Source organism: Pipistrellus hanaki (assembly GCF_964339955.1).
Source record: "Pipistrellus hanaki genome assembly, chromosome: 8".
Classification (NCBI taxonomy): Eukaryota; Metazoa; Chordata; class Mammalia; order Chiroptera; family Vespertilionidae; genus Pipistrellus; species Pipistrellus hanaki.
In genome coordinates, this window is record NC_140510.1 from 67377600 (window position 1) to 67394552 (window position 16953).

Below are 16953 nucleotides of genomic sequence, written 5' to 3' on the forward strand. Positions count from 1 at the left end.
CTAAGCAGAGCAATATGGGTATATTAAAATTAAAGTTGCATAGCCTTTGACCACGATTGCAATTCTAATAACTTATCGGCAAATAAGTATACACAAGGGTTGCAGCATTCTTTTCAATAGCAAAGAATTGGAAACAACCTGAATACCCATTTAACCAGCACACTGGTTAAATAAATGATAGAATGAATGGAATATTAAATTGCCACCAGGTAGAACAAAGTATGTTCTAACACAGACCATCTTCTAGATTTATTGTTAAGAGCGGGGGGGGGGGGGGGGGGAGAAACAGGTATAGAACAAAGTATATGTAGATGTGAATACACACATTAGTATGTATACTAGTAGATGTCTCGGAAACACTAACAAAAAAGTTGCCAGTGGTGGCTGCCAAGAGAGAAACCAATGAAGGAAACATTTTCACTATATAAAGTTATTTTTGTTAATCTCTTTAGTACTTTTGAATTCTGAAGCATGTGTACCTAACTGTACAGATACATACAGAATTTTTTTTTTTTTAAATCTAGTTGGGAAAATGGGTTCCTATAAGAAGCTAAGCAGCTTATGCCAAGTACAAAATGAGTGACAGACACAGTAGGGGCTGGGAGAAGCGAGGGGAGACAGAGCTCCCAGGGTTGGATGGGTTCTGGGTGACCATGACCTAAGCCGGAAGGGATGACAACATTGAGACAAGCAGAGGGAGTGGCATTCCAGAAGGAGAAAATGGTGAGAATGCAGGCTTGGAGGCAGGCATGTTCCTGACACATCAGAGGCGAGAAAATGAAGGTGTATGGTGGGTTCCAAGGCTGGGAACCTGTTCTGTGTCTGCCTGCAGGAGATAATTGTAGTCTAGCTCTAGAAGCTTCAGGGATGAAAGCATCCCCCTTCACCGAGGGAGTCCCCAGGAGACGGCTAGGTCACTCCCAGCTGCCCCGTGGAGGTCAGAGCTGCCACCTCTACACACCCACACCCAGTCCAACCTAGGCCTGCCAGCACCTGCCAGCAGAGTTTCTAGCTGGGAGGCCTTTTGGGTCTGAGAGGAGATGGCCTTACAGCTGCCCAGGCTGGGCTGGCTGGTACCGTGGACAGGAGGGGAGCCTGACTGCCTCTCTGGATGCCCAGCATCCTGGCAGGTGAGGCCCTCCCTGCTGGCCTCCCCCAAGCCCTCACCTCACCTCCTATGAGATGTTGGGGGGTAGGGAGAGGACTTTTCAGAAGGCACTGACAGCCCCAAAGTCTATGGGCCCAAAGACACCTCTGTTCTTGTTCAGCCCAGAAACTGGACCCTTGTTACTCCCACCCCCACCCCCAACAAATGCCTGGGCAGGACATTGTCAAGGGGAGTGTCACTCCCTCCCTGCCTTTGAGGCACCTGAGTCACTGTCTGGGAATTGGGGACTTGGCAGGCCCAGAAAAGTTGGTGTCTGGAGTGGGGCTTATAACTGCTATAGGCAGGAGAGGGGGGCATCTGAAGAAGGGGAGGCCAGCAGCATAAGCTTTGGCCCAGGCTGGCCTGGGGTTTGAATCCTTATGTCTTCCTTTACTGGCTGAGTTACCTTGGACAAGCCTCAGTCTGCACATCTATAAAATATGCATTCATTTAACAAGTCTATTCAACAAATACTGAATAACTAACATATGTTGGGCAGCATTCTGGTACTGAGAGTAGAATAGACCTTGTTCCCATGAAGCTTCCAGCCCAGTAGGTATAACTGTATTTACCTCAGGATTAAACCAGGTAATAGGGACATAGGGCCCAGTAGATGCTCAATAAATGACATGATTGCTTGAAGCTGTCTCCCCAAAAACCTCTCTTCCCTCCCCAAGTTTGAAACCAATCGAGAAAGAGAAAGACATGAGTCAAATAAAGATTTGAAGATCAGTTCTCTTAGTGAAAACCAGCTTTGAGAATATAGCTGAGCTACTCAGCCAAAATGGGCTTCTAAATACTCCCTCTGAATTAAATTGCTCCCTACCATCAGCTCTATACACAAATATACACAACCTCAGGCCTTCTCCTCCCAGCACAGAGCTTCCTGTGTGAGCTTAAATCCTCAAATTAAGAATACTTGCTTTTGCTGAAACCGGTTTGGCTTAGTGGATAGAGCGTGGGCCTGAGGACTGAAAGGTCCCAGGTTTGATTCCGGTCAAGGGCGTGTACCTTGGTTACGGGCACGCCCCCAGTAGGGGGTATGCGAGAGGCAGCTGATCAATGATTCTCTCTCATCGATGTTTCTCACTCTCTATCCCTCTCTCTTCCTCTCTGTAAAAAAATCAATAAAATATATTTTAAAAAGAGAGAATACTTGCTTTGTCTGGACAAATTATTCCAAACTAGAAGGAGGAAGTTGCTATGCCGGGCACGCCCATTTTCTTCTCTAAACCCCCCACTACTCTGTTGTTTCCACTCCATCCTCTACTTACCCCAAAGTAATTATTGGAACAAAGGTGACAGGGACAGGTAAAGGGTCTCTGGGAAGGCAGGAGTGACTCCATTTCCGGTGTAGCCCAAGGTGCAGGTATGTGTTTTATTAGCCTGCTTTCTCTAAGATCCATTCCTCCATCTTCCCTGCCCTGCTCTGTGTCTCAAAGGCTGCACTTTCTTTTTCCTTGGCCCCTTTGCAAACTAACTTCTTGTCTAGGTTCAGCCAATGGGAGACATTGATCGAAGATTGAGGGTGGGAGGAAGGGAGAAGCCAAATCATGGGGCACCTCAGTCGTTGAGTCTCCTCCATGGCTCTGAGTCTTGCCAAATGTCCCTCCCTCCTTATTCCCTCCTGGTCGCTTTGGGTAGCTCTGCTGTGGTTTCAGCTCCCACCTGGTGTCCCAGTTCAAAGCCTCTGGCATTATCATCTTACCCATTGGCCTCCAGCCCTAGGGGTGATAGCAGCTTCCTGGTGTTACTCACTTTAGGGTTGGCTTCCAGCATCCCATCCTGAGAGCTGGAGGCTGCAGGAAGGACTGCAGAGGGCAACACTGGGCACTGAATCTCTCCAGAGGGTTGGGGGTAGGGTGGGGTTGCCCAAGTTTCAACAGCTCCAATGGCTGACCCAACCCTCCAGCCCAGGGGGACTTACAGAAAGTCCACATACAAAGATTTTAGGGGCAGCCATCAGATTGGAAGTGAGGTCTGGAAGCTGTGCTGGTATAACACATGGCATTTGAAAAAAAGGGTCAATTGTCTTCATCAAAAAATGGCGAGTGTTGATGGAGCTCACCGGAGGGCAAGCCCAGCCCCTTCCCAGCCATTCTTCCATGGTTACTGCCACAGTGCCACTGTTCTGCCTTAATGCCAGCTTCTGGTCCCTCTAAACCCAAAACACCTGCCTGAAGAAGATAAACCCCCTCTACAGGGTGAACACCAGCTATGTCAGACTGTGTCCGCTACATCAGACTACTCTAAGGCACCACTTCAGACCCTCCTGGCTCACCAGCTCCAGTTGCCGTCTTGTGATGATGCTCTGACCAACTTCACACACATGCTGTTTAAAAGCACCTTACCTCCTGTCCCAGGGTTTCTTTGTTGACGCTGTAGCCCAAGTGTGTGCAATCCAGAAGTTGAGGGGGGTTCATGCTTAATGGACTGATGGTTTAACCAATGGAAGAGTGGAGTCGGTACATAAACGCCCCCATCCTCACCACCACTCCTACCCAAGGAATTCTTCTGAGATGCCATTTATTCAGCTGCATCTGCTCTAAATTCTCCCTCCTTTCCTGCTTTACAGCCCCTTCCTGGAATTGCACCCATTAATGAAATCTGAAACCAGATCTGTTTCCTGGGGAGCCCGGGCTAAGATATCAGTCTTCTTGTCTCACATTGAAGCCCTCACCCCATGGTTTTCCCCAAGAGAAAAAGACATTTGTGAGACAATAATGCCACAGCACTTTATTTAGGATAGATACAAAGGATTCCCCTAGTATTCATCCCCCTCATCCTCTTCTCCCTCCCCCTCCACACTATCCATGCCTACCTCCTCGTAATCCTTCTCCAGGGCAGCCATATCCTCCCGGGCCTCAGAAAACTCACCCTCCTCCATGCCCTCGCCCACATACCAGTGCACAAACGCCCTCTTGGCATACATCAGGTCGAACTTGTGGTCCAGACGGGCCCAGGCCTCAGCAATGGCTGTCGTGTTACTCAGCATGCACACAGCACGCTGCACCTTGGCCAGGTCACCACCAGGCACCACAGTGGGTGGCTGGTAGTTGATGCCAACCTTGAAACCTGTGGGGCACCAGTCCACAAACTGAATACTACGCTTGGTCTTGATGGCAGCGATGGCCGTGTTGACATCCTTGGGCACCACGTCTCCACGGTACAGCAGGCAGCAGGCCATGTACTTGCCATGACGGGGATCACACTTCACCATCTGGTTGGCAGGCTCAAAGCAGGAATTGGTGATCTCCGCCACAGACAGCTGCTCGTGGTATGCCTTCTCTGCGGAGATGACTGGCGCATAGGTGGCCAGGGGGAAGTGGATGCGTGGGTAGGGCACCAGGTTGGTCTGGAACTCTGTGAGGTCCACGTTGAGGGCCCCATCAAAGCGCAGGGAAGCTGTGATGGAGGAGACGATCTGGCTGATGAGGCGGTTGAGGTTGGTGTAGGTGGGGCGTTCGATGTCCAGGTTGCGGCGGCAGATGTCATAGATGGCTTCGTTGTCCACCATGAAGGCGCAGTCTGAGTGCTCCAGGGTGGTGTGGGTGGTCAGGATGGAGTTGTAGGGTTCCACCACAGCCGTGGACACCTGGGGGGCTGGGTAGATGGAGAACTCCAGCTTGGATTTCTTGCCATAATCAACAGAGAGCCTCTCCATCAAGAGTGAGGTGAAGCCGGAGCCGGTGCCCCCTCCAAAGCTGTGGAAGATGAGGAACCCTTGTAGTCCTGTGCACTGGTCAGCCTAGAAAGTGAAAGCGAAGAGAAATGTGGGGTGTGACGCACAGCTGACAAATGGGAGAGAACCAGCTTGTGGTGTTTCACATTCCCCCCCCCCCCCCACCGCCCCCATGTGTCACAAAATCCAGGGAAGACTTTTTCCAAGAGCACAAAACAGGGCCTGATAAGGTCGGCCCGCTCTCTCCTCCTCATCCCTCTTCCTCTCTAAAGCCTCCGGAGGTTTCTAACAAACAGCTCTCTTGAATCTTGTAACATAATCATTTTTGTCATCACAATTTGCCAGCTCTACTCATCATACCTGTGTCTCCCTGATTTAACTCCAGATAATTCTGGAGGGTTTCCCCAACAATCCAGGAACTTATCCCCAAAGTCAGTCATAGAGCCCTGGGCCAGCATTATTTGGATCCCTGCTTTTCATAAGGCCTTCTGCCCTCACCCCTACAATACAAGGTGATATTCTAGGAATGCTTATGGACCTCCATCACTTGGCCAGGCAGCCCTGGGCAGGTTTGCCATGGTGGCCATGCTGCCCACAATTGGGCCTGCTGCTGGAGAAGATAAAGAAGACATCCAGCTCCAGGCTGCAGCTATACTCTGCCTCCCCTGACCAGGATACAGGGCCCTGATCCTGTGTGCTTAAGACTTTTCCAGGAGGCTCTCCCAAGGGCTGAAGCTGTCCTTCCCCTAACTGGCCTCCAAACCACAATAAGAATCCCCAGCCTTTAGCTCTTCTCTTACCAGCTTCCGAATCCGGTCCAGCACCAGGTCAATGAGCTCCTTTCCAATGGTGTAGTGGCCTCGGGCGTAGTTATTGGCAGCATCTTCCTTGCCTGTGATGAGCTGCTCTGGATGGAAAAGTTGGCGGTACGTGCCCGTCCGAACTTCATCTGCAATGAACAGAGTTTTAGGCCTCACTCCTCTTGTACCTGGCTCCCAGAGCTCCAGGGTACCCAGGTGAAGTGGGATCTCCAGGCTCCAAGTCCTACCCTGCAGGAGCTCCATTCAGGTTGCTGCTATTGCCCTTGACTTTAAGTGTTCATCAAGAAAAGGAAAGGAATGTGGGGTGACATTGGAACTCTAGAGAGGAGTGACAGTGGCTCTGCAGATGTGGAGTTCTAATTGGCTGCAGTAACTGGGAACCACATACTCCAGTGCTCTCCAGTTATAGAGAAGGACTTGCTGTGGTACCTGAAACAAGGCCATGGAAGAGATGGATCATTACTCACCAATCACAGTGGGCTCCAGATCCACAAACACAGCTCGGGGCACATGTTTTCCTGCCCCAGTTTCACTGAAGAAGGTGGTGAAAGAGTCATCGCCTCCCCCGATGGTCTTGTCGCTCGGCATTTGCCCATCTGGTTGGATTCCATGTTCCAAGCAGTAGAGCTCCCAGCAGGCATTGCCAATCTGCACGCCGGCCTGGCCCACGTGGACTGAGATACACTCACGCTGAGCAGACAAATGGCAGAAAACACCCTTAGCAGAGAGAAACGTATCGTGCCTGGACACAATTCCTGCCTTGCTTCCTTGAGTGGTTCTCCGGCTGAGGGCAAAGTTTCTTGGACTCTGCTCCAAGAAATGTTTGGCTAAACCCTGTGGCTAAACATTTACAGGTTGCATTGAGGACCAGCAGGCACTGGTTCTGGGGCTGGGCCAAACCCCTCAGGGGAAGCAGAAGATGTGGGCAGTTCTCAGGTTATAGTGTCTTGCTCAGGAACTATGCATCTGGAGGAATGTTGAAGGGATCAAATGAGGGCAGAGAACCAAAGTCAACCCATTCGTGTTCAGAAAGAAATTCAGGGCCACTGGTGAAGGAAACAAGATCCAAGTGAAGTTTCAGGAGTCAAGGATAAGGAAGAGGTTTATAGAAGCAGAAAGAAATTTGGATTCATGTGACAGCCAGAAACGCCAGTGAGAAAGGAAAAGGGCTCCTAGAATGGATATGGAGGTGCTACTATTTCATCTTGGGTGTGCATGGCTCTGGGGTAGGGGTGTCGAACTCAATCAGAGAAGGGGCCAAAATCTAAAATCCAGCCTAAATCGCGGGCCGAATGGTTTACTGAACAGTCATAAACTGACAATGTCATAAACTGACAGCGGAGTGCAGTGATGACAGCGCGGTGCGGGCCACATTGCAAGGCCTGGCGGGATGGATTTGGCCCGTGGGCCTTGTGTTTGACACATGTGCTCTGGAGTAAGGTGGGACTGAAAAGAAAGGTCTTCCCTACAAGATTCAAGGCTGGTGGTCAAAGAACCCTTCGCCGCTGAAACAGGACTGTTGGGTCTAAGAAAAGAGGAAGGCCAGTGTCCTTCCTGGGGAGTCCCATGAGAATCAAGAAGGCTTGACCCTCTTGCTTCATCAAAGATTTATTGAGCCTCTACTATGTACTATGTACTGCACACTGAGCTGACACATAACACCTAACACTCAGTCCCTGCCCTCAAGAAGCTCACTGTCTAAAGAAGAGAGAGTTTCATAAGTTAACAGATGTGTGGCAGTGTAGTCAGTGGGGTACCAGAGACGTCTCCCAGATGTACTTCTCTGCTTGATGAGTAATTTCCACAGATCTTTCTAATAAAATGAGCACATTCATCAAATTTCCCCAAATTAAGGCTTAACAACACAGAGGATGTAGAGAAATGTGAACTCTTACACTGCTAGTAGAAGTCTAAAGTGTTGTATCTCAAATTAAGAAGAACCATATAATATGATACCATTTATATAACCAATACTATGAATCATTGATAGATAAATTTATATATTTACTATATAGTCTTGTAATGTGTATATACTGCAAAAATAAAGAAAACAAAGCGGGGGGGGGGGGGGGGGAAGAAAGCAAAGGAAAATATTAACCAAATTTTGAATAATGGTTCTCTCTGGTAGAGTTTAATGTAATTGGAAAAAGATCCCTTTTCTTTCTTTCTCTTCTTTTCTTTTCTTTTTTCCTTTCCTTTCTTTTTCTTTTTAGATCCTATTTCTTGAAGTGGGTAACAGGTGTTCTTTATACCTTTTTACATATCTAAACTAGTTCATAGCCGAAAACCCGTTTGGCTCAGTGGATAGAGCTTCGGTCTGCAGACTGAAAGGTCCCAGGTTTGATTCCGGTCAAGGGCATGTACACTGGTTGTGGGCACATCCCCAGTGCCTGCAACCAATGTACAATGAGGGAGGGGGGTGCAGGAGGCAGTTGGTCGACGTTTCTAGTTCTCTATCCCTCTCCCTTTCTCTCTGTGAAAAATCAATAAAATATATTTATAAATAAATAAATAAATAAATAAAATAATTCGTAATTTTTAAAAATGAGGATACTTTCTCCATAAATTTGACATTTTTATCCTACATATAATAAAACCCCAATATGCAAGTCGACCGACCAGTAGAATGACCAGTCGCTATGAGGTGCACTGATCACCAGGGGGCAGGCGCTCAACACAGGAGCTGCCCCCTGGTGGTCAGTGTGCTACCACAGGGGAGCACTGCTCAGCCAGAAGCCAGGCTACATATGGGCAGGAGGCGGGCTCTGTCTACAAAGTCAGACACTGTGCTGGCCCCAACTGCTGGCTTGTGCAAGGTGTCTCTGACCTCTCAGGTATGCCTGAGGTGCTGGAATCAATGCCCCTTATGGTGAGCCAGCAGGTTTGGGGCAAAGAACGCCCCTGGTGTCACACAGACTTGGCCTCAAAGCCCCATCTTTCTATGACCTCAGACAAATTACTTCACCTCAGCTGCCCTTGCTCTTTTTCTTGACTGTAAAAAGAGCACAATCTCCTACCTGTATCCAGCAGGCTTTGTCATTATGTTGATTAGATCCCATGTATTAAGCGTTAATCAGTTCCAGAAACTATGCTAAGTGTTTCACATACATTATCTCATTTGATCTTCACAACAGCCCCCTTGAGTAGGTATTTTTATTAATCCATTTTACAGATGAGGAAACTGACTCTCAAAGAGGTTAAGTAACTAGTTTAAGGTCATGAGCAAAATGAGGAATATTCGCCGAGACCTGTTTGGCTCAGTGAATGGAGCGTCAGCCTGCGGACTGAAGGGTCCCGGGTTCCATTCCGGTCAAGGGCATGTGCCTTGGTTGCGGGTGCATCCCCAGTGGGGGGTGTGCAAGAGGCAGCTGATGGATGTCTCTCGTTCATTGATGTTTCTAACTCTCTCTCTTCCTCTCTGTGAATAAACAATAAAATATATATTTAAAAAAAATAAGAAATATTCAAAGCAGGGACAGTCTGGCTCCAACTATGTTCTTAATTGTTCTTCTATCCTGCCTATGTGGGGAGACAGGTTAAAGATATAAAATAATCCCACACCCAGACAACTCTGAGTAACTGGAAGAATCCTCCCTCTTCTTCTCCATTTCCCCCCCTCCCCCGCCCCCACTAATATGTAACTGCAGTTGGGCAGGGCTTTGAGGGTGTATCCCCACAGATTCACATGACACAGTGAATCTGCCATGGGGCCCAGGGTTTGTAGGGCAGTGCCTACATTTTGTGCTCCAGTCCTGCTTACCCCACACTCCCTACCCCTAAATTCAGAGCCCTTTAGCAGCCCTGCTCCTGAGTTCAGGCTCAGGAAACACACACACACACACACACACACACACACACACACACTCACACATCCTGGTTACCATCACCCTGTCCTTCTTCACCCCTGCACACACCCCCACATATCAGCACATTTGGGAAGGGGTACAGATATCTGGAAGTCTCTTTCCCCCTTCCCCACCCCACCTTCCCACACACTGTAGCCCCATGAGTACCTGGACTCCCAGAGATTCCTCACACCACCCTCCTGGGCCCACCGGGACCCTCGCTCGCATGCTTAGCACCCCACCTCTGCTCACCATGCTGTTGGTTGAGTGCTGACTGGGATCGTCTGTCCGCTGCTAAGTAGAAAACAGGGATGAGTTCGTGAGAGACCCACAGCCTCCGGCCTCCTTATGCTCTCTGGTCTGCTCTCTGGTGGAAATGTTGTTAGAAACATCCCCAGGAGGGCAGGCCTATTGACTCAGTTACCAGGCAGCAGGCAAGTCCTGGTCCGGGCCCAAATAGGGAAGTGAGGTGGAATGTAGGCGGGGCTATGAGGAGTCTGTGGTGAACTAGAACAAGGAGTCCTTGGGCAAGAGACCAACCTCAGGGCCTTTGGGTGGGAACTTTATCATAGAACATAGGAAATAAGAGCTTGGGTTTAGCCTCATCTCTAGCATTTAACTTTTTTGCCTCAATTTTCTCATCTGCAGAATGGGAAGAGGTGGTGTTGTGAGGATTAAACATAAACTTCCTAAGTGCTCTGTCCGGAACTGCTGTTGTTCTCCAAGGGGAAAACAAGCTGATGATGCACTGCCTCCTGCTATTTGTCGGAGTCTCTCCCTATTTCAGTGCAAGTTGTTGCTGGTCTCGTCTGCCCTGATTTCTCCACAGAAGGACTCGCCCTATGGCCTGAGGCAAAATTATGAAATAAAAATGTTAATCTCTCGCATTTGTATTCTGTGTTTGTAGTTCTTAAGGCTGCTTCACCCTTATCTCCTTTGAGACCCTCAACTTTGTGAGGTAGGCAAGGTGGGGCCTCCATTCCCATGATGTCTTGCCCATGGTCACATGGGGGTTAATTAGTGGTAGAATTAAGAATCTGGGGCTCAAGCCCAGTGCTTCTCCACTTTCCACATTGCAGAGTTGTCACTGTCCCTCATCTCTGTCCTGTGTCTCTACTTTCTTCCTTCCCTTTTCCAGTTGCAGTGATGATCATTCTCTTGCGTACCCCTCAACTCCCTGGCCTCCCTCTAGCTTCAGCAGCCTCATTTGACTAAACCACAACCCTAAATAATCCATTTCTTCACCAAGTCTGTGCCTGTACTGACCCAGCGAAATAGTGGGGCGGTGGGGGGAAAACCAGAAGCAAGCTGATGAATCTGACTTTGAATTTATGACCTCAAATGGACCCTAATGCTGCCTGGAAACCACACAACATATCGTCTGTCATTTTCCCAAATAGCAATTTTCCCAATTCCTGGAATAGGAATGCCAGATTTAGCAAATAAAAAAATTTTATCTACCAACCCTATCCACGAAGTAGTTGCTACTGTGCGATTTCAGTCACTGTGGCAATTAGTGGGGGTTATTTTGAGGGAAGGGCTTTTTCAGAGTCCTTCTCATCACAGTTTACTAGGGAGTGACCCCGAATATCAACGTGGCTAACTCTGATTTGGGTCGTAGACTGAAGTCTTCTCTCTTCCATCTGGACCTAAGAGGCCAAGATCCCCAGAGAGAAGACAGTCAGCCAGCACTTCAAAAGCAAGGAAGCCCATGCCGAAACCGGTTTGGCTCAGTGGGTAGAGTGTCAGCCTGCGGACTGAAAGGTCCCGGGTTCAATTCTGGTCAAGGGCATGTACCTTGGTTGCGGGCACATCCCCAGTGGGGGGCGTGCAGGAGGCAGCTGATCGATGACTCTCCCTCATAGATGTTTCTAACTCTCTATCCCTCTCTCTTCCTCTCTGTAAAAAATCAATAAAATATATTAAAAATAAATAAATAAACAGGGAAGCCCAGCCTCCTAAAGTGCTGATTCATGAAGCCACAAGACCTCAGGAATTGTCATCTTGGGAATTATTATTCGGATGGAGGAATTTGGGGCCTATCCACTTGGGCCCCAAACTCTCTTATCTAGCACTTTGTTAAACTTTATTTATTTATATTTATATTTATATTTATATTTATATTTATATTTATATTTATATTATTTATATTTATATTTATATTTATATTTATATTTATATTTATATTTATATTTATATTTATATTTATATTTATATTTATATTTATATTTATATTTATATTTAGAGAGAAAGGGAGAGGGAGAGACAGAAACATCAATGATGAGAGAGAATCACTGATTGGCTGCCTCCTGCAATCCCCTCCTCCCCCCACTGGGGATCGAACCTGCAATTCAGGCATGTGTCCTTGGCCAGAATCGAACCTGGGACCCTTCAGTCCACGGGCCATCTGAGCCAAACCAGCTAGAGCTGTTAAGCTTTTTAAAAATGTTTTCATTGATTTCAGAGAGTGGAAGGAAGAGAGAAACATCGATGCACTGCCTCCTGCACGCCCCTTACTGGCAATTGAGCCCAAAACCCGGGCATGGGCCCTGACTGGGAATTGAACTCTGACCTCCTGGTTCATGGGTTGATGGTCAACCACTAAGCCACAGCAGTCGGGTTCTTTAACTTCTCCCAACTGGACTGCCAGTTGGGCTCATAGTCAACTGAGATATAACCTACTCTTAGAAAGAGACAGGAGAGGGAAGGAGCCTTATGTAAAACAGAATAACAAGACAGATTTTTATTTTTTTATTTTATATTTTATTGATTTTTTTTACAGAGAGGAAGGGAGAGAAATAGAGAGTTAGAAACATTGATGAGAGAGAAACATCAATCAGCTGCCTCCTGCACACCCCCTACTGGGGATGTGCCCACAACCAAGGTACATTCCCTTGACTGGAATCGAACCTGGGACCTTTCAATCCACAGGCCGATGCTCTATCCACTGAGCCAAACCGGTTTCGGCCAGACTTTTAAAGCATATTAATGTACCTAGGTTATAAAATAAGAGGCAGTCAATACTCTAATTCCTTCAACAAATATTTATTGAGTGTCCACTATGTGCCAAGCGCTGTTCCAGAAGCCATGGTTGCAGTGGTGGACAAAAAGAGTCTGTGCTCTTAAGGAGCTGACATTTTCATGGGCAAACATAACAAATTAAGAAGACAATCTCAGAGAGCCACAAGCATGTGAGAAAACAAAACCGGATAATGACACGGAAAGAGATGGGAGGTGGGGGTTGCTGCTGAGAAGGAGCAGCTCTCTAAGAAGGTGATGTTGGAGCTGAGAGGGAATGACAGGGTGTTAGTCATGGCGGGACCTGGATAGAGTGCTCCAGGCAGAGAAAATAGTGAGTGCAAAGGTCCACAGGTAGGAGCGAGCGTCGTGTGTTCCAGGAAACCGAGTGAGGGAAGGGGAGATCTATGCAAGATGAGATCACAGAGCTAAAGGGACTAGGAAGGAGAATAGCTTTGATGACAAGTGCAATAGGAGGGTTTAAGCAAGTATCATTGCCTACTTTGTGTTTTAGAGAGGTTATTACAGCTGCTGAGTGGAGACTGAATTATAGGGATTCAAGAGTAGAAGCAGAGCTGAAACTGGTTTGGCTCAGTGGATAGAGCATCGGCCTGTGGACTGAAGGGTCCCGGGTTCGATTCCGGTCAAGGTCATGTACCTTGGTTGTGGGCACATCTCCAGTAGGGGACATGCAAGAGGCAGTTGATCAATGACTCTCTCTCATTGATATTTCTAACTCTCTATCCCTCTCTCTTCCTCTCTGTAAAAAATTAATAAAATATATATATATTTTTTAAAAAGAGTAGAAGCAGAAAACTAGTTAGAAGGCTACACAGTAGGTATCCAGAAATGGGGGATGTGGCTGGGACTAGAGTGGGGATGATGGGAAATGGCTGGGTTCAAAGTAATGGGACATGTTAATGTGTGCAGCAGACCACCCAACAGCCTTACCTGCCCCCTGCCTCCACTTCTTTGTTGACAGGGTCCTGATTTGTCTAATGACTCCCCTTCCACTTACTCAAGGAAGATGGCTTTCCCCAGACCTAAGAGTGAGTATTATAGCGCAGTTTAAACCATTCATGGTAATTCTAGTCCCTCCTTTCAGAGGTTGGTTTAAGAATGGGGCCAGTGAGCTGGAAGGGGAAGTCTGCAAGGAAGCTTTAAGGAAAGGCTTTTCTCCCTGATAATAAGAGATGTGGGAGGAAACCCCCCTTTTCCTGCCTCAGGACAGTGTCAGTTGGAGACATGATACTTGGAGCTGCTGCAGGCATCTTGTGATCAGGAGGGAAGATGTCACCAGCTCACCGAGGAGGCCAGAGCAGAAAGCTGGAAATACTGGGTTATTAGTGACATCACTGAAGCAACCCTGGAACCGCCCTACACTCAGAATTCTTGTGGGACAATAAATAGCCTCATTGTTTAAGCTGTTGTTAGTTAGGCTTTTCATTATTTGCAGCCAAAAAAAGAAAAAAGAAATCCAACTAATAAAAGAGGAGAAGGAGAGAGGGAAAGAGGAATGAAGGATGATCATAGGGTTTGGACTTAAGCATGTGGATGGAAGGTGATATTGTTCACTCAGGCTCAGAAGCCTAGGACAGAGCAGGTTTGGCAGGTACTGAGGTGAGGGTATTGAGAATTCTAATTCAAATCTGTTATGTTTGAGATATCTAATGGCTTCCAAGTGGTGATGTCAACAATGCAAAAAGTCACATGAGTCTGAAGTTCAGAGAAGTCCAAAATGGAGATGTAAATTTGAAAGTCATCAGCATGTAGATGTTATTTCTTTTTATTCCATTCTTTCACTATAGTTGGGGAGGGTATAGATTGTAGTTCTGTTCCTTTTGAATAACCCTAGAAATGTTCTAACTTTTTATTAAAGACATTTAAAAATACACTTAGAGGAGAGATAATATAATAAATCCCCTTACACTCATACTCATCACCCCCCTTCAACAGTTGCTTTTTCAGGGGCAAAAACAAAGAAAAGAGAGAGCCCAGGACTGAGCTAGGGGAACTCCCTTTAGAAATAAACCATGAAAAACTACCAAGAAGAAGTGGCCAGGACAAAAACCAGGATCGGGGTGTGGGAAGGGTGTGGGGGGTGTGGTGTGGAGATGGTGTCATTGAAGCCAAGAAAGCAGTGTTTCAAGGAGGAAGGGAGGACCAACTATGTCAAACACAGCTGAGAGGCTGAGAAAGGTGTAGAGATGTAAACATTGGCAAGATGGAAGTCACTAGAGAACTTGGCAGATCATCTCAGTGCAGCATGGGAACCAAGCCTGCATAGAGAGTGGGGAGGAGACCAGATATGGATATATCCCTTGAGAAAGGTTGGCTGTACGAAGGAAGACAGCTGGTAGGTGCTCCAGTCTGAAAAAACAAAAACAAAAACAAAAAAAACAGAAGGATGTGCACTGAGACTCAGCTCCACCTCTCCCAGAGGGAGTCATTTGAAACTTTGAGGACCTTATTGCTCTGATCCAAGATGGAGGTGTAAGGCCCTCGCTGGTTTGGCTCGGTGGACGGAGCGTACGCCTGCGGACTGAGGGATTCTCGGTTTGGTTCCTGTCAGGGGCACATGCCTGGGTTGCAAGCTCCATCGCCAATGGGGGGCCTGCAGGAGGCAGCCGATCAATGATTCTCTCTCATCATTGATGTTTCTGTCTCTCCCTCTCCCTCTCCCTCTCCCTTTCTCTCTGAAATCAATAAAAATATATTCTAAAAATAAAGATGGAGATGTAAGATTCTGGGAAAAGGTTAAAAAAGACAGATAACAATGGGCAAAGGGAAAAAAGTATAGCAATCCAGAGAGTGTGTTTTACTGGACACCATGTACAGGATGGGCTAAGCAGAGATTCAATGGGAAGAGTGAAGTGCCTGGAATCATCTAGATTCTGTACATGTATGTGAATGTCTAAAAGTTTTCAGTCTGGTAATATGGACTGTTACCTGCATATCCATGCAGAGCTATGACCCTCATTCAGAAGCATCTGTATACATCCTGAGGATATACACACTCACACTCATGCGTGTGTGCACACATGTGCATGCACAAAATCAGAAATAGAATCTTCATTCCACTAACATGCCTTATATATTTCTCCCTGCACCTTTGTCTTCTCCATGTTCCCTGCCAGAAGGCCTGCTCAGGGGTTGTAAACTTCTTTTTTTTTTTTTTAAATATATTTTATTGATATTTTACAGAGAGGAAGGGAGAGAGATAGAGAGCTAGAAACGTCGATGAGAGAGAAACATTGACCAGCTGCCTCTTGCACACCCCCTACCGGGGATGTGCCCGCAACCAATGTATATGCCCTTGACTGGAATCGAACCTGGGACCCTTCAGTCCGCAGACCGATGCTCTACCACTGAGCCAAACCGGTTTCGGCAGGTGTTGTAAACTTCTTGCTACAGGGGCCAGGCAACATAAAAGTGTAATGTAGGCTGAGCATATAATGTTAAATGGCAACAGATACTTGTCTTCTGTGTCAGGAAGACACAAAATGGTGTGTACTGAGTGAATTGGAGCAACTTGTTGCCTATCATAAAGCTCCATTTGTTGCCGTTTTGGTTTCCTGTTGCTGCTGTAACAAATAGCTACAAACTTAGTAGTTTGAAACAACACGAAGTTACTATGTTCCAGTTCTGGAGGCCAGCTATCCAAAATTGGTCTTATGGGGCCAAATTCAAGGTGTTGGAAGTGTTGCCTCCTTCAAAGGACTCGAGGAAAATCTGTTCTTTGCTTTTTCCATCTTCTAGAAGCTGCCCACATTCCTTTACTCACGACCCCCTTCCATCTTGAAAGGAACAATCACCTTTGCTACTGACCTCTTCTTCCCTGACTCTAACTCTCCTGCCCCCCTCTTCCTTGTAAGGGCTAGTCCCACCCAGAAAATCCAGAATTATCTCCACATCTCCAGATGTTTACCTTAATCACATCTGCAAAGTCTTTGCCATGTAAGATAATGTAGTCACAGGTTTTGGGAATTAGGATGTGGATCTTTTTGCTAAATGGGAATGCAGGCCTAATATGGCCAGACCCACCAGTTCTTTTCAATTAAACCTAGAAATCTGCATTTTAATTTTTTTATTGACCCCCCCCCCCCCCCCCAATTGACTTCAGAGAGAGGAAGGAAGAGGGTGCCTCCTGCACGCCCCCTACTGGGGATCAAGCCTGCAACCTAGGCATGTGCCCTGACTGGGAATCAAACCCCAAACCGGGCAACTTCCTGGTGCATGGGATGACACTCGACCAACTGACCCACACTGGCTCAACTAGAAGTCTGCATTTTTATATGACTGTGTAGAAAAAAGTTAACACAAAAGGCCTCAGATTGCTATCCTTAGAAAGGCCTGCTTACAAGATCTGCCCGTGGCTGGCATCTGGGAACTCGGCTTTTGAAGTGTTCCAAATCAGCAGTTAGCTGACAGTGATGGTTC

The 16953-nt window shown here is 47.1% G+C and overlaps 1 protein-coding gene across 1 annotated transcript; it reads right to left on the reverse strand.

Moving 5' to 3' along the window:
* Positions 1-3856: 3856 nt before the first annotated feature.
* Positions 3857-9933, reverse strand: LOC311627015 (tubulin alpha-1D chain-like). Its single transcript, XM_084893099.1, has 4 exons — positions 9748-9933; positions 6118-6340; positions 5630-5778; positions 3857-4895 (listed from the first exon to the last, which is right to left on the reverse strand). Exons 1-4 carry the CDS (start codon positions 9748-9750, stop codon positions 3912-3914), a joined length of 1359 nt encoding a protein of 452 aa, XP_084749225.1. The 5' UTR covers positions 9751-9933; the 3' UTR covers positions 3857-3911.
* Between the last annotated feature and the right edge of the window lie 7020 nt (positions 9934-16953).